Source organism: Oryzias latipes, chromosome 23, assembly GCF_053564925.1.
Source record: "Oryzias latipes strain Hd-rR chromosome 23, Olatipes_Hd-rR_3.1".
In the NCBI taxonomy this organism is placed as follows: Eukaryota; Metazoa; Chordata; class Actinopteri; order Beloniformes; family Adrianichthyidae; genus Oryzias; species Oryzias latipes.
The window spans coordinates 7,966,011-7,991,175 of NC_136259.1; the positions used below are offsets into that span (position 1 = coordinate 7,966,011).

General features: G+C 43.4%; 1 protein-coding gene across 5 annotated transcripts; it reads left to right on the forward strand.

Moving 5' to 3' along the window:
- Positions 1–1,254: 1,254 nt before the first annotated feature.
- Positions 1,255–23,685, forward strand: kdm5a (lysine demethylase 5A). 5 transcript variants are annotated; one of them, XM_011490943.4, is made up of 28 exons: positions 1,255–2,314; positions 2,851–2,928; positions 3,892–4,014; positions 4,544–4,714; positions 4,792–4,977; positions 5,066–5,144; positions 5,226–5,317; positions 6,837–6,995; positions 7,161–7,280; positions 7,351–7,509; positions 11,134–11,315; positions 12,408–12,570; positions 12,652–12,771; positions 12,865–13,059; positions 13,788–13,969; positions 14,064–14,188; positions 15,411–15,561; positions 15,645–15,765; positions 15,845–16,021; positions 16,473–16,651; positions 17,154–17,472; positions 17,585–18,145; positions 18,226–18,384; positions 19,712–19,840; positions 19,928–20,075; positions 20,165–20,385; positions 20,632–21,108; positions 23,032–23,685. In XM_011490943.4, the coding sequence occupies exons 1-28, from the start codon at positions 2,168–2,170 to the stop codon at positions 23,317–23,319; spliced, it is 5,211 nt and encodes a 1,736-aa protein (XP_011489245.1). In that variant the 5' UTR covers positions 1,255–2,167; the 3' UTR covers positions 23,320–23,685. The 5 variants fall into 5 exon arrangements, with proteins under 5 accessions (XP_011489245.1, XP_078797659.1, XP_011489243.1 ...); XM_078941533.1 differs by having other exon boundaries at positions 1,259–2,314; positions 15,648–15,765; XM_011490941.4 differs by having other exon boundaries at positions 1,271–2,314; positions 4,792–4,986.
- Positions 23,686–25,165: the final 1,480 nt, after the last annotated feature.

A 25,165-nucleotide genomic window follows, 5' to 3' on the forward strand; every position in this document is an offset into this window, starting at 1 on the left:
TTTTTTTTCCCTAAAGATTAGGGATGTTACAATTCATTTTATTAACAGTCTGATTTATAACATAACTTGTGGTTGTTCATATGATTCATAGTCGGTTTTAGGTAATATAAACCAGGGCGAACGGTTATGGCACCTACACCTGTTAACCGATTCACTGAGCTAAAATCCAGGACAACTTTAGCAAAAAACTCCATCAGTGGGACTCAGAAATAAATACCTGGGTACCAAACAGTGCAGGTGAAGTTTACCAGATTCCTAGTATTTTTTGCAACATAATCAAGCGTAAATTAAATATGTGCATAAACAAACAAGAAAACAAGAATTAATGGAAAATAACTTCATATTTTAGTTTCATAGAGTTCAGTTCACTATTGTTTTTTCACATCAAAATAATACAAATGGAACAATTTTAGAACATTCTGCCACACTGTAAATTGTATGTAAAATTGTAAAAGTGTTTCCACACATTGGACAGTAATGATGGCTTGATCATTTTTTGCAGTAGTCACGTGCGCTTTGTCCGCTGTGATCCACTTGGTTTCTTTTACGTCTCATTGTAAAATATACCTGCCATGCCTCAATCTAAAAGGTATTTTCTAATATCATTCTAACAATTTGATAACGGACTAAGTTGATTATTTTAAAAACTTGCCTCACCAAGATCGATCTGGTTGGATTGTAGGAATAGAAATCGATAAAGTCGATTAGTTATTACAGCTCTGCTAAAGATGCATGTGAATTAGTTTATGTTTACAACAAATTCACATACATTTAAAGGATCGAAGATGAGATCTAAACTTGTAAAATCAAGGAACCCACACGTTAAGACATGCACAATAAACCACACAATTTACTATAAGTATAATTGCCAATAGTGTATCTAATATTCGGAGTTAATATGTTTTTGTCTGTTTTGTATACCACTGGTGCGCTCTTTTTAAAGTCGTGAGTGTGTTGTTAGTAACTGTTAGTATTTTTTTCTTTTTTGCTGTTTGTTTTTGTCTACGGAACTCCTTTTTTGTGGGAAGCATTTCATGTTTCCACATCCAGTGTATGTGTGATATTTGTGATCATCGTTGTATTTTGTTACGTTGAATTGTTGAGGGGTTTGTTTACGTGTTTTATTTTTCATAAATACACATTTTTCTTAAATTAAATAATAAAAATGTTTGTTATAGAAAAGAACACAAAGTGTTTTTGTAATAAAACATTATGTGATAAATTCCTAGTTTATAGAAAGAAAGAAAAAACGATAGATTTTTTTCCGAGCACCGATGAAAGCACCACGGCTGTTCTTCCCCTCCCTGAGGTAGCTAACTAACACGTTAGCTAATGCGGCTAGTACTATACCTGCAGACGACGCTAAATTTCACAAAAGTCTGTCTTTTAAACTTCGCAACGACGTTGTCATTTTTCGGTGTCATTTCGTTGTTACGAGCGCAACCTACGAACCATTATCCAAATGACGTTTCCTAACACTAGCTGCGCAACCGACAAAAGCAGCTAAAGTTAGCTTGATCGATGCTTTTTTTCCCCTCCTCTCGCTTCGTTCGAGCGTTACAATGAATGGAGGATAAGTCATCAGTCAACAATGTCGGTTCGCTGTTAGCCTAAACCTGAGTGGCAAACACAAATACGGAAGTTAAATCCAGAAAGGTTTATGAGAAAAACTAGCCTCACAATTTCGCTAGCTAAAAGATGCCGAAGCTAACAGCTGATATTAACTTTCTTGGAAATGCAGCTTGAACTTGAAGGGGACACCACATTAGCTTCCGCTGCTCAAAAACAACAGCCTTATGGAGAGTTTAGCGACTTTATTCCGTATTTTTACTGTCCCTGCTGGAAAGCGGATACTATGGAGCAGTGTTGTGAAAGAAGAAACGGGTGACATATTGGATTGACCCGACCCTGCGTCCCAGCCAGGTAGAGGGGACTTTCCCCGGCCTGCATTGGTTCGCTGTTTTTACGGATGATCATGGGTACAGAAAATGCACTGGAGCATTCTTCTGCTTTTTATTTTAATCCAATAATAATCAATGAGATTCTGATCGACGTGGACGAAGTTCCACAACAGGAGAATTTTTCCTAGAGCCATGGATTGTTGATTTTTTTTGTACAGTTTTGCCACATTATTATGTTTTTTTAATGACCGTGGTAGCACTCCAACATGGCTGAGATTGTCGAATTTGTTCCTCCTCCTGAATGCCCGGTGTTTGAGCCGAGTTGGGAGGAATTCTCGGATCCTTTAGGATTTATCAACAAAATCAGACCCATTGCAGAGAAAACGGGGATCTGCAAAATCCGACCTCCCCAGGTAAGATAAAAAAGTGCACCTTGTCAACACAAAAAAACACAACAAATTGGTTCAAAGCCAGTTACGATGTCCTAGTTTTGCGCATGCAAAAGTGTGCAGTTTGAGTTTCAGTTTTCGTCGGCCCTTAAATATGTCAACAGTCACATAAAGGTCAATGAAGTCATTATCAACGAGCTGATCGCATTGTTTTGAAAGCCTGTCACCACCTTCTGATTGTTGTTCATGTTTTGATTAGAAAGTGTGTCACATTTTGACGGACGGCTAGCTTCGTTTAGTGCTGCTTTAGCACTTAAACCAAAAATGTGTTTTTCCTTCTTTTAAAGATGCACTAAAACGCTTAAAAGCTACATTTTCAAAGCTTCTATTGGATGTCTGTTTATGATTAATAATAACAGTTTTAAAACAGCAAAGAATCCTGCATACATGCTGACATCTGACATTTTTTTTGTTTTTTTTTTGTTTTCTAGCTTGCATTTCACTTTTACTAATTTTTTTGAAGTAAACAACATTTATTGCATCTGCATGTTTTCTTGCAGGACTGGCAGCCTCCCTTTGCCTGTGATGTTCGCAATTTTCGCTTTACTCCAAGAGTTCAAAGACTGAATGAACTTGAGGTGAGTTGCCAAACGAGGTTAAAACCTGCGTTTAAAGAGTCATAAAGAGTCATTTAATGGCTGTAGATTGTAAAAAAACAAAACAAAAGTCTGTCCTGGTTTTGAGTCCACTTAATAAAACTGTTAAAATATGTTTTTCCCATACATCGATCTCCTTAAATGATTAAAACAGTGTTTCTTTATTCAAATTGTGCTGAGTCAGGAGCAAAAAAAAAGCTTGTGGCGATGTATAAACTAGAATCGTCGGGCCACAAGCTCCCTGCTCCGCTGCATTCCAATGCATCTGCTTGCAGACAAGTAGATCCATGTACGTCTTTGTTTTCCTCCACTGAGCTGGCAGCTGGATCAAAACTGTACGGCTGGATTGCTCTGAGATTGCTCGCCGTTTTTGTAATGGTAGTTTGTGGCTGTGAGGTGTTGTAAGCTAGTAGGAGAGACTGTAAACAAAAGGATGATGGGAAATGAGCGCAGTATTACTCCCTGCCAACTCAGAGGGGAATTTCTGATGAACTCCTGCTGCTCTGCAGAAACTATGTCCTTGAAAACAACACAGGGGTTTTTGATTTTTAGGCTAAAGACAACATCATCATAATTAAAAGACCACCAGGAATGCTTTAAAAATAGATAAAAAGATGATGGGAGTGGGACTTTGTGTATAAGATACCATTGTACTGGAAGAGTCACACCTTTTCAGTCTAGAGTTCATTTGCATCAAAATAAAAGTCTCAGGTTCATTTTCAGGTTCATCAAAAATAATCAATTCTCCTTAAAACATGACTGCGTTTTCAGTTGATAAGGTTTTCTATTGTTTCCAGATGGGGAAAAAAAAACAATATTAGATATGATTGATTAGATATGATCTCATAACTTTTGGACTTGGTTTTCATAATAAAAGTCCAGCTGTTGAAGTTACTTCATAAAGCTGCTGCGCTTTTACGATCTACCCTCCTTCTGCCTCTGCAGGCCATCACTCGGGTTAAGCTGAACTTTCTGGATCAAATAGCGAAATTCTGGGAGTTGCAGGGATCCAGGATCCGCTTTCCTCACGTGGAGAGAAAAATTTTGGACCTTTATCAGCTCAGCAAGGTAAGACCAGTCTGGAACATTTCTTTTTAATTCATTCATCTTCTACCGTTTTGTCCCTTACGGGGTCACGGGGCCGCAAGAGCCTATCCCGGCCACTTACGGGTGAAGGCAGGAGACATCCTCAACTGGTCGCCAGTCTGTCTCAGGGCCACAATCACACACCCATTCACTCTCACACTCACACCTATGGACAATTTAGAGTTGCCAACTGACCTATGGAGCATATTTTTGGAGTGGGAGGAAGCCGGAGACCCCAGAGAGAACCCATGCATGCACGGGGAGAACATGCAAACGCCACACAGAAAAGTCCCCCATTGATGTTCTGGTTCAGGTCCCCCAGCCGGGACTTGAACGGCGCGAACCACTGCGCCTCCGTGCAGCCAGGAACCTTTTTGTATTTGTAATTTATTTGTGACAAATGGAGCATAAGAATAAACAGGAGCGACTTTAGTTTAGTTTTTTTGTTCCTGAAATGTTTAATTTCATTGAAAAATGTTTTTAATCTGCCTCACAATCCGTGCATTTTTAGATAGTCTCTTCCGAGGGCGGCTTTGAGATGGTGTGCAAAGAGAAGAGATGGTCCACAGTGGCCGCCCGAATGGGCTTCCCGCCCGGGAGGGGCACTGGCTCGCTTCTGCGCTCGCACTACGAGCGAATCCTTTACCCGTACGAGCTCTTCCAGTCTGGAGCCACGCTGACTGTAAGTGTTGGAGCGTTTTCACAGCGCAGCTTCCATGAGAACGTTCACGCCGTAAACCCGCTCGTTTCTCAAATCAGGGCCTGCAGCGTCTGTACGACGAGGGAACCGAGAAGGAGGACGTGGATGAAGGGGTTGGCGAGGAGACGACGGAGGAAGAGCAGCAAGACGAGGAGGAAGAGAAGGAGAAAGAGGAGCAAGGAGAGGTGACGCAAAACAAGGAGCAGATTCTTCCTGAGAGGCGCTCCAGGCGCCTGAAGTCAGAGGTGATGGAGGTGCTGCCGGCGATCGGATCGAGCAGAAGGACAGAGAAGCCGTCCACAGAAGCAAACTGTGTTTTCTTTTTCTCTGTAGAGGGAAAACAAGGAGCCAAAAAGCCTCCAAATCTTTGGGACAAGTCCCAGGATGGTTGGTTTGGAGATCTTATCAGCCGGTAAGAAGATCACTGCCTTTTTAAACATTTAGCAAACATTTAAGTGTCCCATATGTCAGCAGTGGTTTCTTCTCCTTCCAGACGATGGTTATAGTAAGAAACAACGTCAGCTCAAAGCCCAGGCCTTCGCCATTAAGATGAAACCACAGAAGGAGACCCTGGAGGTCAACTTTGTGAGAACTCTTTTATGTTATTGTTAGAATAGAATAAAACAAAACGTCATTTATCCCACAAAATGGGAAATTCCCTTGATCTCTATTAAAAATAGCAGATAGATAATAATTAACATTAAAAATCCATAAAAATAATAATAATTAGTTTCTAGTACCGTGTTTTTTCAACCAGTGTGCAATGGGAGATGGTCAGGTGTGCCGTGGGAAATTGCCCTCATTAACTAAAAACATTTACCATCTCCAGAATAACAGCTCTGTGTTCATCCAAACAGGCCTTGATAAATCACTGAGTAGTTAGGAATATGAAAGATCGTAAAAGACTTTTTTCTTTGTGTTAACTTGATTCTATTAAAGACATTTTGTCTTGATAAGAATGAGGGTACCGCGATTTAGCTGCAACTAAAGCTGTTTTCGGAAAAGTCCCGCCCCTTTAACTGTCTCCACCAATCACTCTTGGAGGATTAATCACATGTCATCAGTCTGACCAATCAGAATTGGTTAAAGTTTTCACTTCCTTGTTCTGATTCTGCTCATAAAGTCTCTCAGTTCTGACAAAAATACCCGCTAAAGCTCATCTTTAGCGGTGCAGCTTTCCACTGAATCCGGTCTCAGACCGTGGAACAAGTGAACAAAACAATGAAGCTCAGACGCTAGTCTCTCTGCCGTCGGCGGATTTTTGCACCACATCTCCCATAATGCATTGGGTTAAAGTGAAAACGTCTCAGCGCACAATGAGTCTTCCTTGTTAGACGTCTTGAAACCACAACGAACACACAAACAGTTTTTGTATCTTCTAACTTAACTTTTATTACATCTTTTAGGAAAAAACAGCTGCAACTTCCAGCTTTTTCTGCCACAATTATCACAAAAATGCATTCGAGATTGTGGAGGGGCTGTAGATCAATACAGACTGAGTTTTTGGATGCTGGTGTGCCGCGGAATTTTTTGTCAAGGTTTCAGTGTGCCGTGGCTCAAAAAAGGTTGAAAAACACTAGACTCTAGTGTTTATGAGGTGTTGCAGATTCTAATAGCTGACAGGAGGAAAGATGTGTGAAAGTGCTCCCTCCTGCAACGAGGTGTTAAAATCTCTGACTGAAGCAGCTCCTCAGTGCACCCATGGAGAGGGGGATGATGATGAAGATGTTGTCCGTGATGGATTCCGGATTCTGTAACATCCTCTTCCCACCCACCCGCAGTCACAGACTGGAGGGGACATTCCGGAACGGAGCCAGTTTGTCGACACCAGCAAAAAAAAAAAAACCTTTTTAAGAACCCTGCAAACATTGAGGCTCCCCAGTCTCCTCAGCCTTTCTTGCGATCTCCGGTAACCTCTCCGCCAGCATTTATCTGTTGCCAACAGCTTATTGGGTAAACGATGAACCCCCAGGCCGCTTCACACCCCCAGAAAGTGGTGGAAGAAAGGTGTAGCAGACATGCCATAGCACTCATGTATAAAAAATAAATAAAAAAACTCAAAATAAACACTCTATAACCCTTTACCACCCCCCCTCCTCCCCAGATTGACCTTTATTTTTGCATGGTGTGTGGCCGAGGCGACAAAGAGGACCGGCTGCTCCTGTGTGACGGCTGTGACGACAGTTATCACACCTTCTGCCTGATCCCGCCCCTGCAGGAAGTGCCCAAAGGCGACTGGCGATGTCCCAAATGTGTTGCAGAGGTAACAATCAGCAGTTGGGGACAGAGAAAGCTCCAGAAATTTATTTGTTTGTTTTCTGGAAATAACAACTATGTGATCAGATTTTATGATTAGAATTTCTTTTGACACAAACACGCACAAATGCATTTTTGCTGCCATGAGTGACCATGACGCTCTCTCTGGCAGGAGTGCAGTAAACCCAGGGAGGCTTTTGGCTTTGAGCAGGCAGTGAGGGAATACACGCTGCAGAGCTTCGGAGAGATGGCCGATCACTTCAAATCGGACTATTTCAACATGCCAGTTCACGTATGTATGGATCAAATTTGGCGGTTTCACACAGTGAGAAAGAGTTAAAGTTTAGATTTCGTCTCCTCAGATGGTTCCTACAGAGTTGGTGGAGAAGGAGTTTTGGCGTCTGGTCAGCAGCATCGAGGAGGACGTCATCGTGGAGTACGGAGCGGACATCAGCTCTAAGGACGTGGGCAGCGGGTTTCCTGTCAGAGACGGGAAAAGGAGGCTGCTGGGAGATGAAGAGGTGATGGAACAACGCTTCTTAAATGGAAAGCAGGGCTGGTCAGACTTTTTGCAAATTGGCCTGCATTCTTGGAACACCTTATGCTCCGGTCACAGCCGACATTTGTCCCACTCGTTCTTAAACGCGCTTTTATCATATGGTGATATGCCACCTGATCCAATCACAGTTGGAAGAGGCAGATTGACCTGGTTGAACTTTCAACCTGGATATAGTGGCTGCAGGTTTTGTACGTAGAGCCTCAAAACAGACGTAAAAACGTGCACGGCGACGCCTAAACACTATGTAAAGATGCATTTATGCGCGTTTATATAGCCTTTACACTGGAAGTGGTTGCTTGAGGGCTGTTGTGATCATAGAATAACAACATTAAATTCAAATGAACACTTCAATAAAAAACATTTTTGCTATGGGATGCAGAAATGCTTCTAAATATATTTTCACCAAATTAAATGAATTTCATATTTCAAGAAGTAAAATGAAGAAAAGGTTTGTGTGGAAAAAAACATCTTTTTTTCCACATTAAATCTGGGTTCACATGAAATGTTGCATATTATTAATTGTTAAAGGCTCGCCGTAAACTTCTAAATGTAATGACGAGAGAAGGAAAATAACAGTGATTATCTTCAGATATACAAACCACACATGGTTTTGGGTTTTTTAGTGTTTTTTTAAGCACAGCTAAATCTGAGGCCGTGGTTCTCGACCGGAGAAAGGTAGTTCTCCATCTCTCTTGGTGGGTGGAGTGTTTCTGCCCCAGGTGGACGAGTTTAAATATCTAGGGTGTCTTGTTCTTAAGTGAGGGAAGACCGGAGCGTGAGATTGACGGGCGGATCGGAGCGGCGTCCGTAGTTATGCGGTCGCTGTATCTGTCTGTTGTGGTGAAGAGAGAGCTGAGCCAAAAAGCAAAGCTCTCAATTTTACCGGTCGATCTTTGTTCCAACACTCGCCTATAGTCATGAGCTCTGGGTCATGACCGAAAGAACGAGGTCCTGGATACAAGTGGCTAAAAAGAGCTTCCTCTGTTGGGGGGCTGGGCTTTCCCTTAGAGATAAGGCGAGAAGCTCCGTCACCCGTGGAGTAGAGGTAAGATCGGGCCTAAAAAATCCAGCCCGACCCGACACAGGCCCGAACCCGGCCAGAACCCGACCAATTAACTTGATTTGCAGGCTGGAGCCCGAAGCAAACCCGAAATTTCAATTTATCCCATAGTATAGGGATCCCATAGAAAAAACCCCAAGATTTAAGGTTAAAATAATCTACATATTTTTATGATCACGATAAATGCATTTGCACAACGAAATAACGCTGGAACACAGAATAAGAGGCCAGACAAAGAGAGTGAAAGAGAGATCTTGATGCGCACTCGCTTAACGCGGAGAAATACTGCAGCCGCGGCGGTGCGTGTTTACCTTTTCAGTTCCCCTGTCTTAAGTTTCTCCTTGACTTCTTGCTGTTCCATATCGGGGATACCTAAACAAAATAGATGCAGACTTGCGGAGGGAAGATTACATTCACGACACGTGCGCAGAGCTGCGGGTGGCCAGTGCCCCCCTCTTTCTGCCAGTTGCTGGACCACAGTGTATGTCAATCAATGGTGGGCTGGTGATTGGAGGGCGGGGTCTACCTGTGTGTGTGTGTGTGCGTGCGTTCGGTGAACGTTCTCCCTCTGAGTAAGAAGCTGGCTGTGCCTTTCGGTTCGTGCGGTAACCGTTCTGACATACAGGATTAATAAAGAGCTGTTTGACAACCACCCGCCTAAGGAGCTTCTTTGCAGCCATTACCAGAAGCCCGGCCCGAACCGACCCGAACGTAATGATTGTCATTTAGTGCCCGACCTGACCGGAAATTCGGGTCGGGTCGGTAGAAACATTTATCCTCCACATTGAAAGGAGCCAGTTGAGGTGGCTCGGGCATCTAGTCTGGATGCTTCCTGGACGGGGAGGTATTCAGGGCATGTCCCACTGGGGGGAGGCCCCGGGACACGCTGGAGAGACTACGTGTCTCTCTCCCAGAGGAGCTGGAGGAAGTGGCCGGGGCAAGGGAAGAGGCATCTTTGCTTAGACTGCTGCCCCCGCGACCCGGATAAGCGGAGGAATCTTATCTTGGATCTTTATATTGTTTACAGTCGATATTTTAAAAATAAGTTAGTGTCAAAAGGTTCGTGTGACAGTGTTGCCTTTACTACGGCTAATAACGGAATATAGCCGATCACAATTAAGAAATCGTACACACATTTTTTTTTAAATACCAGTTTTAGTGACTTTTTTTTTCCTTTTCTTTTTTTTTTGTATTTTCATCCGTTGCTGTCTGATTTTTTTCTTTGGCTTCCACTTTGACAGTTAAGGGGAATTTTATTGATTCCTACAGGAAATCTAGAGTACAAATAAAGTTGAAAGCAGCTGCAGATATTTTACAGAGGATGAAGATAAATTTCACCCTCAAAAGTTAAGGAAATTGGAAGCCAAAAAAGGAAAAAAACTCCACTCTAGTCTCCTACAGGCCGATCCGTGGAGATATTGTCTGACATTAAACTGAAAAAGGTTGGAGACCTGGCGTCTAGAGGGCTGATTTGAGAAGCATCGGATGCAGCAAAAACTTCTGTGTGTGTTGAGCAGAAAGTGGCTTTGAGCAGTTCAGGAAGTGGTTTCATTTCACTGCGTTCTCATATTTTTGTCAAACAAAAACAAACCACAAACATAACAAAAAAATGGATCCAAGCAGCTGTTAAGTTTACGCTGCCTTTTAAACTGCTGCTTTAGAAAAAAAAAAAGTTTTTTTTATTTTTACTTGGATAATAAGTTTTTCTTTTTTTAACTTGATATCTTGTTCTTTTGATAAAAATCATTTTTTCTGTTAATTTTTAAATTTATATTTATCCCCAATGGGCATAAGGACAGGATTACCGTTAAATGTTTTTTTACTAATTCAGAAAGTAAAATACAAACCTGGTAATCCACGTTCTTAAAATTTTCTAATTAAGTGATGTACTTAAAGACCTACTTTGATGAAATGAGTCTTTTTGGTGTTTTTAACATGTTCTTGTGACATTTTTCTAAAAATTGGAGATATGATATTGAGAAAACTTTGCTTAAAATTGCCTTTCTGAGTATTTCTTTATTCAAATCATTGTGAATCAGGAGCAGATGAAAAAGTGCAGTTTCAGGAAAGATCCTATTTGTGACGTAGAAAATACACTGGGCGGGGTCACAAGCTCCCTGCTCCGCTCTGCAAGTACAGAGGGAAAGGGGGCGGGGTTACTCTACACCAACGGTCCCGCCCACAACTCAGAGGTTAATTTCTAATGAGCTACTGCCTCTCTGCAGAAAACTGTCCTTGAAAACGAAACAGATCTTTTGATTTTGGCTAAAATCTGCATAATTATAATTATAAGACCACTGGAAGCGCTTTTAAAAATGGATCCAAAGATGGTTTAAACACATTCGGATGGTTTTCATGTTCACTCATTCAATCGTGGAACGCATTTCATTTTTTTTACACTACACCAGTGATGACAGTTGCTGCATTTTTGGCTTCCTAATGTTTATTTCTGATGGATTTGCATTACGTGGAATAAAAGCACCTTTCTGTTAAGTTAGTGAAACCTTATTTTCCTTCTGCTGACAGGAATATGCAAACTCAGGCTGGAACCTGAACAACATGCCTGTCCTGGAGCAGTCTGTGTTGACCCACATCAACGTGGACATATCCGGCATGAAGGTGCCCTGGCTCTATGTGGGAATGTGTTTCTCCTCCTTCTGCTGGCACATCGAGGACCACTGGAGTTACTCCATCAACTTCCTTCATTGGTAGGTCGATGAAGGTTCTCCTCCATTCAGGTGACGTCTTCTTGACGTTGGCCATCTGGACTTAAAGACTTCTGCTTAGATGAATGGGGAAACAGGATTTAACTTCAAGACTTCGTTGGTGAGAAGCGACCCTGTCTTCTTGCCATGTTTTTAAACGTTCGCCTGTAGTCTGAGGTGCAAACGTGTGCAAAGCACGTAGAACCAAAGATCACGAGTTTGTCCGCACTTCAAAACATCCAACATCTGCGAAGCTGTGGGAAGCAGAACGATCTTCTCATATCTTCCAAATCATCTGTGCTCCTCCAAGAGTTTGTAAATGGATTTTTCAGAACTCCTGTAGGCTTAATTAAATGCGCCCCCTCCCCCCCCGTATGTTGTCCCGTACAGATGCTGCAGGTTTTTGGTTGTCTGGACCCATGGAGGGTTGCAGAGAGGGAGGTGCTGCATCTGAAGAGGAGCATAGGTGTGTCTTGGAGGTCTCTTGTGGCTCATGGAGCCACCTTAAGGGACGTCATGAAAACAGACATATCTGAACTTTGGCGAAGAAGACTCGTTGCTCAGCTTTGGCCCGTGACCGGTTGATGATGTGATCAGTGAGCGGAATCCAAAAACAAACACGATGGAGGATCTGATTGTTCTCCTCATGAACTTTATGATATTTTTTATATTTGCATCAAAACGATCCGAAAAAGTTATTCCTCTGACTAACAGCAAGCTGTCCAACCGGGTCACAGACAGACGGAAGTACCGCTGAAAGCAGCCGTCATTCAGATGATGAACCTCGCCGCACTGGGAGAGTCTCTGAATGATCTCATGAACCCAGATGTGCTAATTGATGCTTTTATAGACCTTTTTAAAATAGATAAATGCTCCCATGTTGGGATCAAATTAAGAATTTTTAAGTTTATGTCAAGTTTCTGAACACGTTATCGGAGAAGCACGCAGGAGAAATTTTGTTGCAAGTCCAAAGAGAGGCAGCATAATTTGACAATTTGAAACGCAAGTTTCATTGGGTGTGGTTTTAGCATAATGCTTAGTTTTCTTTATCTTTTTGAACTTTGTAAAACTGCTTTTGCTTCTTCTGCTGTTAAGGGGTGAACCCAAGACGTGGTATGGCGTGCCGGCCGCTGCCGCAGAGAAACTTGAAGCTGTGATGAAAAAGGTGGCGCCCGAGCTGTTCGACTCCCAGCCCGACCTCCTCCACCAGCTGGTCACCACCATGAACCCCAACGTCCTCATGGAGCACGGCGTTCCCGTACGCGGCCACAGCTTGGGGGTTCGACCTAAAGGGCTGATCGTGGAGTCCAGGTTATGACCAGTTTCTCCCGATGTGCAGGTTTACAGGACCAATCAGTGTGCGGGCGAGTTTGTGGTCACCTTCCCCAGAGCTTACCACAGCGGCTTCAATCAAGGCTACAACTTTGCGGAAGCGGTCAATTTCTGCACAGCCGACTGGGTGACGAGAGACGAACAACTCATAAATCACATCAGAGGTTTTTCTATTTCTGTGGATTAAGGCTTTTTTTAATGTTTCAATTGTGCGTCGTAGTTGCCGATGGGACGCCAGTGTGTTGCTCATTACCGCCGCCTTCACCGCTACTGCGTCTTCTCCCACGAAGAGTTGCTCTGCAAGATGGCCGCCGACCCAGAGAGCCTGGACGTGGAGCTGGCCGCTGCTGTTTACAAGGAGATGAGTGACATGATGGAGGAGGAGAGCAAACTCCGGCAGGCTATGCAGGAAATGGTAACCATCACCTTTCTGGTGGTTCTGACTTTGCGGTAACCCTAGCGTTCTCAATGATCCGTTCCCACTGAACGCCATTTGTGCGTGATAGTCGACGCTCGTCTAAAAGTGTCTTCATCAATCTGCCACTTTGCAATGTGTGGGAGGAGCTACCCCCAAACGTTTTTAGCCTCATTGCTAAATCATGGAAGACACGGATGATGTCGAGAGATCAGGTTTTATTTATTTTGAAGAGCTCTCCAAAAACATCGGTAATCACGTCGAGGTTCATGAGGTCATTCAGAGACTCCCAGTACGGTGAGGTTCACCATCTAGTGCAGGAAATGTGTTTAAAATAGGCTTTAGTAGTAATTCTATCTCTCTGTGATCCAGTTTGATGTCTTGCTGTCTCGCATTAGTCCAATGAGGGTAAAAAAATATCAATAAAATTGGAGGATTTTTAAAATGATTTCTTTTATGTGTCGATACGAATAAGAACACAGACCAAAACGGAGTCCCTGATTGGTTCATGTGAGGTGAAGCTTCACTGAAGTTTAGATATTTAAACTCTGGAAACTTTTGCCACTTGTCCGAATTTTCGCCGCTCAACCCAAAATGTGCTGCTGATAGAAGAATTGCGACGCTCAAAATGGACTGTTCATTGAATTAACATTACAAATAGACATTTGCGTTTGAATGTAGCCTAAAATCCAACCTCATTGGTCTGTTGTTTTATTTTTATTTTTCAGGGGGTGCTGTCCTCGGAACAGGAATTTTTTGAGCTTGTTCCAGACGACGAGCGGCAGTGCCACAAGTGTAAGACCACCTGCTTCCTGTCTGCACTGACCTGCTCCTGCAGCCCCACCAGGCTGGTGTGTCTCCATCACGCTGGAGATCTGTGTGACTGTCCTCTTGGAAACGCATGTCTGCGGTGCGACCTTGTCTTATTGAAGCCACGAGAACATAAAAAAACAAACCCTCCCTTTCTTTTTTGAATGACTTGCTCTCTTAAATCCCTGCCTTAGCTATCGTTATGACTTGGAGGAGTTCCCTTCCATGCTGTACGGGGTAAAGGCTCGGGCGCAGTCCTATGATACCTGGGCAAAAAGGGTGGCAGAGGCCTTATCTGCAGACCAGAAGAACAAAAAAGGTCTGGATATTACAGTTCTGTGTCTTATTCAGACTTTTGTAATGACTTTTTTTAAACTTTATCTAAAAAGAACCTTCAAAACATTAAAGTATAAAAGCTGTCTTAAAAAACTTGTTAATGCTAAATGTTTTGTAGTCACCTGTTTACTTTTTTCCGTCTCATAGAAAAACTACATTTATCACCATTATTATCATAGTTACATTATAGAAAACATGTTGACCTGCCTATTAGCTGCTAAATGTTTTAATAAAATTTGTGGAAAAACATGTTTTTTGAAAAAGATTTTTAAAACTTAAAAAAAAAATGTAAGATTTAATTTACAAGCAATTAATATTATGTGGAGACATCAGGGGAAAAGGCCTATAAACTACAAAAATACAACAAAAATAACTATTTTTTATGAAAGTAAAGTAAGTAAATCTTTATTTATAGAGCACTTTCTCACAGAAAGACTCACAAAGTGCTTCACGATGTTAAAACAATACAGAATCAGAGACAGAGTGGCACAGGGAGTCTAAAGCAGGTAAATTCCAGTAAAACAGGGATAAAAGTAAACAAACTAACAAAAGTGAACCCAAGTAAAAGTCAGCAAAAAGCCCTCCAACATAAAATTAAGGTGACATTTTTGTCCAAGGCTCAGTCTGTATTTATACATTTAAAAATCGACTTTTTTTAGAAGGGAATTGAAAAAAGGGAATTTTTGTTGTTTTCTTGGCCATAATTTCTGCATATTAGCAGGAATTCATCAGCAGAGACTGCTTAGAGCTCAGGGGGGCTTGTGGTCCCAGTTCAGGAAAATATTTGAATGAGGAAATACTCAGAAATGCAATTTTAAGCTTAATTTTAAATACATATATATCCTCCAACATAAGAAAAATGTAAAAAACAAACACAATTTTCTCTGGAGTCTTTAAGAATCAGTCCATAAAAACCTTCCTTAATATTAAACTGGTCCTCGCTTGGAAACCAATCCCTTAGGAATCAAAGTAGGAATTAGATTAAAATTATTCTTATGATACTTGATATTATTGAGGTATTTTGGCTGGTTCTGAAAAAAATCAGTCTGTATCATTTCACAGCAAAAACCTTTAATCTGAGACAAATCTTTTTTAAATCAGTGGCAGTAGTTTTATAAATAAAGCCTCAATACTTTAACCCAACATGTCAACTGGCCTGATAAACCAGTCTGTATTTGTGGTGACGTGTTTGGTTTGTTCCTCAGATCTGATTGAGCTCAAGGTTTTGCTGGAGGACGCGGAGGACAGGAAGTATCCGGAGAACGCTTCGTTCCGCCGCCTGAAGGAGATCGTGAAGGAGGCGGAGACGTGCTCCTCCGTGGCTCAGCTGTTACTCAGCCGCAAGCAGAGGCACAGGTCTGTTACCGCGGGAACAGAAGCTCACGAGAAAGTTTGAAAACAACTTTTGATGCCTTGGTTTTCCTGCTCGCTTTCTCCAGCAGCCGTCTCCGCTCAGAGAGCAGCCGGAATCGCACCAAACTGACGGTGGACGAGCTCAAAGCCTTTGTGGACCAACTGTTCAAGCTGCCGTGTGTCATCAGCCAGGCGCGACAAGTCAAAGTTAGGCTCTTCCTTCAGTATTCTGTTTTACTCTGTGATCCTGCGATCCATTTCCTGTGATCGGTTTTTGTGCCATCAGGAGCTGCTGGAGAACGTGGAGGACTTCCACGAGCGAGCCCAGGTGGCTCTGTCGGAGGAGATGCCGGATTCTTCCAAGCTGCAGGCGCTGTTGGACCTGGGCAGTGGGCTGGATGTGGAGCTGCCGGAGCTGCCCCGAATCAAGCAGCAGCTGCAGCAAGCCCGCTGGCTCGACCAGGTGAGGCCGCCTCCGTCGGATGTGGCTCTCGCCGCTCGTTTCTACTCACAAATACATAAATGTGTGGAGGAAGAGTTCTGGAGTGGAAACCAAATAAATCACTTTGTTGTTTTTTTTACGTTAGTTTGTTTCACTTCAAGTTGTGCCTTTATAGTTCTAATGGATCCCAAGCTTAAAGTCCCGATCTGATCGTCAGTTTCAGAAGCATTCCCAGTCTTCTTTTTGATTGATTGATTATGCTGTCATGTAGCCAAAATCCTGATTTACAACGATTTGATTAAGAAAATATAAAGAAATTCAACTTAAAGCTTTATTTTCTTTGCATATGTCCTCCATCATGAGAAAAACACCTGAACATGTTAGAAATACCACAAACACCAGTTTGATTGGAGTGGGTCTTCAGAGCTTTGTTTTTCTGTCTCAAATCTGTTTTTCTTTTCTTAAATCGCAGGTCCACGTCACTCTGGCTGAGCCCCAGCGGGTCACGCTGGAGCTGATGAAGAGGCTGATAGACTCTGGGGTCGGCCTCGCTCCTCACCACGCGGTGGAGAAGGCCATGGCCGAGCTGCAGGAGGTCCTCACGGTGTCGGAGAGGTGGGAGGATAAGGCCCGCGCCTGTCTGCAGGCCAGGTAAACAGCCAGAACCGACTCAGGCCACATTTCCAAGCTTTTATCGTGAAAGGCAACTATGATAGAAAATCTTTGTCAAACGAGTTTAAAAAAAATGTATCAGAGCAAGAATTGGTATTGTGACAAATATGATGACTGAGTAATAGCTGTTTACAGTCTCAACAGAATATAGTCTATGGGATTCTGGCTTCTTGGAGACGGCGGGTACTTCCTGTTTAGAATTTGAGAGGGGAGGGGTCACCCAGTCCAGTTCTTATATAAAGTCAATGGTTCAAATGCATTAAAGTGTTGATTTTGAGGGGGGGGATACAGGTTTTGTCTCCTGCTTTTATTAAAAATCAACAAGTTGGATAGTTTCTGACTGATGGCAACATAAAGCCAAAAAAAAACATATGATTATAAAAAAAAATAATATTTTGGTTAACAGAATGTAAGCCTTTATAGTCGCTCTGAACTTCAAAATAACATCCTGGCCCCTCTGTCTGTCCTCTTGGAAACTCAGACCTCGCCACAGCATGGCCACCCTGGAGAGCATCGTGGTGGAGGCCAGGAACATCCCGGCGTATCTCCCCAACATTTTAGCCCTGCGAGACGCTCTGCAGAAGGCCAAGGAGTGGACGGCTAAGGTGGAAGCCATTCACTCTGGGAGCAGCTTCGCCTACCTGGAGCAGCTGGAGAACCTGCTGGCCAGGGGTCGCTCCATCCCCGTCCGTCTGGACCCGCTGGCTCAGGTGGAGTCTCAGGTGGCTGCGGCCCGAGCCTGGAGAGAGAGGACGGCTCGCACCTTCCTGAAGAAGAACTCCACCTACACTCTGATTCAGGCGAGCAGCTTCATGTTCTTGAAATAAAAAAAAGTCACAGAAATAAGAAGAGATTTTTGCCTCTAGCATGCAAATCCAGGATCACTATATAATCTAGAATTGTTTCTTTTAGGTTCTCAGTCCTCGAGTGGATATCGGGATATACGGCAACAGCAAGAGCAAGAGGAAGCGAGTGAAGGAGCTGATGGAGAAGGAGAGAGGAGGCTTCGATCCTGACGCTCTCAGCGACCTGGAGGAAAGCCTCGAAGAAGTGCGCGAGCCGTCCACCGTCGTGGCGGCTTTCAAAGCCAAAGAACAGAAGGAAGTGGAGGCCATCCACTCCCTCCGGGCCGCCAACTTAGCAAAGATGGCGATGGCGGACCGCATCGAGGAGGTCAAGTTCTGCCTGTGTCGCAAGACGGCCAGCGGCTTCATGCTGCAGTGTGAGCTTTGTAAAGACTGGTTCCACGGAGCGTGTGTGCCCCTGCCCAAGACGGGAACCCCAAAAAAAGTGGGCGTGTCTTGGCAGAGCAACACCAAGGAGTCAAAATTCCTGTGCCCGCTGTGTCAGCGCTCAAGGAGACCCAGACTAGAGACCATCCTGTCCCTGCTGGTTTCACTACAGAAGCTGCCAGTGCGCCTCCCAGAGGGAGAGGCGCTGCAGTGTCTGACTGAGAGGGCGATGAGCTGGCAGGTCAAAACCTAAACATTTGCCGTCTTTAATTTGTATAGTTTTTCTTTTTTTTTTTTTGAAAGCTCGTTTTCCTCTTTCAGGATCGAGCGCGCCAATCTCTGGCTACAGAGGAGCTGTCCTCGGCGCTGGCGAAGTTGTCCGTCCTCAGCCAGCGGATGGTGGAGCAGGCAGCGCGCGAAAAAACGGAGAAGATCATCAACGCCGAGCTGCAAAAAGCTGCCGCCAACCCAGACCTGCAGGTGGCGCACATATGCCCATTTCTACTAGTTTGAGCCAACTATAATTCTAGTCTTAAAAAAAATGTTTTGTGTGAAATTTAAAGAGCCACTCCGCCCATCTTTTGAAAACGAATTTTGAATGCAGAAGCCCGAAATGCACATTTATGCACGTTTACGCAGACTTTTCATTACAAGTGGCTGCTTGAACAGGCGTCTCCAATGACGGTCTGAACACAGCCCAGGAAATTTGCCTCTGAGCTGTGAGCAAGACCGTTGCGGTGGAGCCAATACACGAAACATTGCTGAGAGATCTTTGTTTACTGTCTTTCCCACTAGCTTACAGCCCTTCACATGTCCAACCTAACATTACCGGTGCAACAAAAATGGCAAGCAATGTTAGAGCTATCCAGCTATACAGGTTTAAACTAGGGGTGCCAAATGTATCACTGCTGAAAAACAATGTTCGGCGTGTGGCGCAATCACCATGCATCGGCGATCTGCCCCCTACTTGCAGTTCCGGCTGCGTGGAAATATTTCAAGTATTTCCAGAGCTAAATTGTCAGAAGGGGTTCATGGGCCAAAGCCTTCACCACATCTGCATTAACTGGGCTAAAAGGAAGGCTAGCGGTGCTAGCGGAACTCCTTCAGTGTCCCACGTGTTTGAAAAGCTGAAAGAATTTGCAGGAAATTGATGTTTTGTGTGAAGACATAGCCTTATATTAATAAAATACACTAGTGCACTCACTGGAAAGACTTGGATAATAAAATATAAAATAAACATTTGTTTTATTTGAAAATGTTGTGTAAAATGTATTCTAGGCTATTTCTGCAATATTAAACAAAAAAAACTCAACATCCTCATTTGATATTCGGTCACTATTCAGTATTCAGCCCAGCGTTTTAATTATTGTTGGGCTTCGGCCAAAAATGTTCGCTTCGCTGCGTCCCTATTTTGTGCCAGATACCCGTTCGGACCAGGAGAATGGGGACGCACATGGATCTAGTGGATGCAAGTGGTGCTTTGGAATGGAACGAGAGATTTGTGGCCGTCATGAGAAAAACACAACAAGAACATGTTAAAAAAAACAAAACAATTTTCATTGGAGTGGATCTTTAACGACTGAATGTTTTTCTGGAAACAACCAGTAGAGGTCACTGGAGTTCAGTCATTTTAGTGGAAAAAAGAAGAACTGGATATTCTTTATTCTTTGTCCAGTCGCCATTTAAAACTTCTTTGATGGTTTCTGTACGTTTTAGGGCGTTTTCCTTCAATTCCTGGTTCCAGTCGAAATCTCTGCAGGTCGTCATTGGAATGTTTGACACGTTCCTGTCTGTGTGTTCTCCTCAGGGCCACATCCAAACCTTCCAGCAGTCCGGCTTCAGCAGAGCCACGTCTCCTCGTCCTTCCGTGGACTACGATGACGAGGAGACGGACTCCGACGAGGACATCAGGGAAACGTACGGTTATGACGTGAAGGTGCGAGATCTGAAGGAGCATTGAACAAACTCCCCTGTTTGTTTTGTTTTTTTAATTCATCTGGTGACGTGGGGGGTGTTTGTGCAGGACCCTGGGGAGGTGAAGCCATATCTGTTCTGTGACGAGGAGATCCCTGTCAAGTCAGAGGAGGTGGTCAGTTACATGTGGCCAGCTGCGACTCCTTCCTTCTGCGCTGAGCACGCGTATTCATCCGCCTCAAAGTCCTGTGTGCAAAGTGAGACCACATCTAATCCTTTCAAGGTGAAAAAATGACCCCCTCAGTTCTTTTTCTCTGATAACGTCAACTATTTATATTTTTGCTAGACGTCAGTACTCCCAGAAAGCAGCCGAGGAAGACCCCTCTGGTACCCCGGACTCTGGAGCCACCAGTTCTGGAGCTGTCCCCGCAGGCTAAGGCCCAGCTGGAGGAGCTGATGATGCTGGGAGACCTGCTGGAGGTGTCCCTGGATGAGACCCAGCACATCTGGAGGATCCTGCAGGCCACGCACCCTCCCTCTGAGGAGAGATTCCTGCAGGTCATGGAGGTATGGAGGTCGTCCGTTATGCAACGTTTATGTCGCCGCTTGTTTTCAGTCGTTCAAGACGCACTGTTCAGAGGACTGTATCGAAATATTAAGAAATATAAAGATTTACTTACTTGTCATTGTCAATAATGAGCAACGAAATCGCGTTTAGAGCATCAACAATTACCCTAATAAATAACCAAAGTGCAACATCAGTACAAAAACACAGCAAAAAGATCACTTTATTTGTTTTCTATGCTTTTTCAGCCCGACAACTTGCTGTTGGAAAAACCTCTGAAAATCAAACACAAAGATTCCGAGAAGAAACGGAAGCGGAAGCTGGAAAGAGCCGAGCACCATCACATGCTGATGGCCGCCGCCGCCGCCGCTGGCGGAGCCTCCGCTTTGTCTGAAATCAGGCCATCCAAGCCCAAAGAGCTGAAAAGAGTCGGTCTGGAACTCGGTCTGGGCATCAAACCGAAAAAGAAGAAGCTGAAACTCGGCCTGGAAAAAAACCGGGAGGTGAAGCAGCTGGCCAAGCGCCTGGCCAAGGAGGAGAAGGAAAGGAAGCGAAAGGAGAAGGCGGCTGCAAAGGCCGAATCCATCAGGGAGGGTCTGGACCAAAGGAAGGTGAAGAAGATCCTGGATATTCCCTCCAAGTACGATTGGTCGGGGGCTGAGGACTCGAATGACGAAAACGCCGTGTGTGCTGCTAAGAACTGCCAGAGACCATGTAAAGACAAGGTGAGGACATCCCTGAGTATGATCAGCAAAACAAAGAGAACGCCGGAGTTATCGCCAAACGAGCAGAATAACTCGCACTCTTGGAACGACTATAACTCTGCGACCATTTACAACCTGAACGTAATTCTGAGGCAGGAAAAAGCTGCTTTTCTCCAACTCGGAATCCGCTGGAATGAGGGGAATTCCATAAACGGTAGTCAAATGAATGTCAAGACTGGAACTAAAACTCCAGCGGTAAAGGGGGGAGAAAATGTAAATGAGGAAGTCACCCCCTCTAATTAAAAAGAGATCAGAAATGTAGATGAATAATAGTACTAATAGATCAGATCACCTCAGCTGGTATTAACATGCAAAAAGTGAACAGACACCTTCAATTTACAAAATTCTTTGTGTAATACGCAGTCGGAACAATTACAATGTACTCCATAGTATTAGTCACAAGTAGATCTCAAGTCTTTGTCCTCAAGTCCAGAGTCAAGTCCCAAGTCTAAGCAGGCGAGTCCAGAGTCAAGTCTCTAGTCCAGAGTCAAGTCCCAAGTCTAAGCAGGCGAGTCCAGAGTCAAGTCTCTAGTCCAGAGTCAAGTCCCAAGTCTAAGCAGGCGAGTCCAGAGTCAAGTCTCTAGTCCAGAGTCAAGTCCCGAGTCATTTTCCTTGTCAAAGTATTAAATAGATTTAGGTAGTCTCCATTAAGCACTCCAGAGAGAGCTAGAAAACAGGGAGGCCAGCCCTGTCCTAGTCAAAGTATGCAAGTCCAGATTCAAGTCCTAAATCAAAGGAGGCAAGTCCCAAGTTGAGACTGACAAGTGTCAAGTCCATGTTCTCCCACTGAACGTTTCAAGTCCTTTGGAGTCCTTAGAACAACAGAGTAATTTTTTTTAGGTAACTTTATTTATCCCACAATGGGGAAATTCACTTATGTGTAGCAGCAAGAAAATAATTTTCTTGTATTTTTCTTACATTTTTTAATAATATTTACACAGACCATGGATGCTTGTAAAAACTCTTTTCATTTGTCAAAACTTTGCAAGAATACTAGCTAAATATGTACTTGAGCTCGTGTATTTCCTCATCAAAAGCCCTAAATTATTTTTCTATAACAAAAACCCTTTTTACTGTGTTTGCAATCCAACACTAACAGTGAGTTTACAGTCTCCTAGATTGAACTACGGCGAGCAGATACTTAGCCAAAAAGTTAGCATCAGCTTTCATTCAGGATTGGACAAAGTTGGATGTCGTTGAGTGTCCGTGGAAGTGGACATTCTGCAACATTGACAATTATTTTCTCAAATTTTCAATACCTCTTTTTGTTTTTTTTATTCACTTTAAACTCATTCTGATTTGAGCCCCATACATTTTCCTTCCCGAATGTTTCAGATTCACAGATTAAGAGTTTTTTTTTTACCTCCCACAGTGCACATTTCCCATGAGCCCTTTCTCCTCCTAACACTGCAGATGTTCTGTTTTCAGCAGCTCTGAAGTGACCTCGATAGACGACAGATTCCTTTTTGTAGCAACATTTCCTTCAGATTTCTGAACTTGGCTGAACATCAACAGCTGATTACAGCACTGTGACACCTTAAAGAGAGTTACGCATGACATATGAACAGATCACACACTCGTGCAGAGGTTTCAGGAAAAAGTTTAACCTGTGGTCAGGCTTTGTGTCTGTGGGACGGCCAATCGGAGCATCAGGATCTGGCCTGTCCTGGTTATCTGTAGATAAGTAGAAGTCTGCAAAATAATATTTGAGCTGAAATTTTTCAGAAAACAGTAACAAGTTTCTAAAGAAAAGCGGATTATGAGTTGCAGCGATGACGTCATCGTTCGTGGAGACTTTGACGTGCCTGCTTTGCACCTGGTGAGGTCATATCAGGGAGATGGGGTTAAACGTGGGGTAAACACTCTGTTTCTCTCCGTCCCTAGGTGGACTGGGTTCAGTGCGACGGCGGGTGCGACGAGTGGTTCCACCAAGTCTGCGTGGGCGTGTCCTGCGAAATGGCAGAGACCGAGGACTACATCTGCATGGACTGCTCCCAGAAAGCGGTCGGGGACGCCGAGAGCCTCACCGTGGTGGAGGTGGTGGAGGAGAGCGTGGCGGTGCTGCCGCCGCCTTTGTGCAGCGGCGGGCAGAGCGCACCTTCGTCCCCGTGGGCCTCGACGCCTCACTTCGTCACGGCAGCGCCGCCACCACAGACTCAGGAGGGCAGTTAGCCCGAGGACAGCAAAACAAAAACAATAAAAACTGTGGCGTGACTTCCTTTCTTTTTTTTTCTTTTTTTTTTGGGGGGGGGGGGGGGGCACTTCTGTAACTGGCTGGTTTTTAAAAGCACAGGAAAAACATTTGTGGCTTCGGGAATCTTCTCTAAACTCTAGTCCTCATGTAAAGTTTAGGTCTAGATTGAAGAAATCTCTTCCTGAACCGGACCCGATTGACCTGCGAGGAGTCAGAGACCCCCCCCCCCCAACAAAACCGGTTAGCAGTAGAATAATTTATAATGTAAATATGTTTGAGGCAGGTAAACATTTGGGTTGTGTTTGTGTTTTCTCACCTTGAATAAATATTCCTAGTCAAATGAATGTGTGTTGTGTTTGTTTATTCGCTCACGTTGCGATCGGACATGAGAACTGGATGGAGTGAGTGTGGTGACACCCTTTTGTTTCACGATGTCTGACTGGTAGTTTATAACTTCAACTGGAGACTTTTCTAAAATAGAATTGGCTAAAACATGATAAAGACTGGTTATTCTGACAAAATAACTGAGCATTTGCAGTTTATTTCTCAATAGAAGTCTGTGGGATTTTTGACTTTTTGGAACCAGCAGGTACTTCCTGTTTGGAATGCAAGGTAGGAGGGGTCACTCATTCCAGTTTTTACGTACAGTCAACGGTTCCTACTTATGAAGATGACCAGGATGTATTTTGATATTTTATTTCAAAAGTAATTTATTCCTTGTTGCTGTAACAAAACTTTTTAATATTTTACTCTTTACATGTTTCATAATTAGTGTTAGAGCAGACAAACCATTAAAAATGTGATTTAAAGTGGCGTGTACTTACATCCTGACTATCAGCAGTGCAAATGTCTCCTCTGTAGAGGACATTTCTATGCCTACTGCATACCAGTGATTTAACTCCTTTTGGTGTCTGCAGAGGACATTTGATACCAAATGTGAGGACATGGAGTTCTAGGAATTGTAGTTTTAGGTGGATTTTTAACAAATTGACAGGACAATATTTCTTTTCCCTGGAATATAGCAGGAAATGAGGCTTTTCTATCTTCATTATAGCTCAAAGGACTTTACAGTCACAGTCTCAACCTGATGACAGCTGGAACCACCAAGAGCAGTGGCGGTTCTACACTGAATTACTCCCTGGGGGAGACGTCTGAACACTTTTTAAGAGAAGAAAAATCAGCTCAAAGATGCTGTTTTTCTGCGTTTGTCCGCTTAAGTGAGGTTTCTCACCGTACAGTCATAGTAAATGGGAAATATTTATCTTTAAAATGACCTACAGATTTATGAAAATTCCATTGACTCATTATAAAACCCAACATGATGGGAAGAAAAGAAATATAAACTTCATACATGCAAGCTGAAAATGAACACACTTCACCCTAAAATCCCCAGTTAGCTGTTTAAAGAAAAATGTGGAAACCATGATCGTCTCTCTGTATAGACTTCTGTGTTCTAGATCTGCAGGTTTTTTACAAAAAAAACAAGTAACTACAACGTAATCCAGAAGTCACTGTAACATTGGGATATGAATACTGTAAAGTAAGGGATTACTTCAAAGTGACAATAATTAGTATCTGTAATGTATTGCAGTGTGGAAGTAACTTACTGTTCATGAATCATCCATCAGACTCTGGAATGACCCTGTGACCCTGTAAAGTTAATCTTTGCATGTTGTCACGCATGTGGTGGATTCTTACTATGTTGGCCTTCATGTTAAACTCCATGTTGTCTTTTTTGCAATTGTTTTTTTTTTCTTTTTTTCCCACTAATCTCCCTTCAGCTGAAAACATTTAAGCTTGTTCTATTATTTGGAGTTCTGCTTC

What these genes read in the sequence shown, in the direction of transcription:
- kdm5a (XM_011490941.4), top strand. Translation starts at nt 2,168, where the DNA reads ATGGCTGAGATTGTCGAATTTGTTCCTCCTCCTGAATGCCCGGTGTTT. An exon ending in TCCATCAACTTCCTTCATTG is followed by an intron (nt 11,316 to 12,407) that starts GTAGGTCGATGA and finishes TCTGCTGTTAAG; the next exon opens with GGGTGAACCCAAGACGTGGT. An exon ending in AGACCAGAAGAACAAAAAAG is followed by an intron (nt 14,189 to 15,410) that starts GTCTGGATATTA and finishes TTTGTTCCTCAG; the next exon opens with ATCTGATTGAGCTCAAGGTT.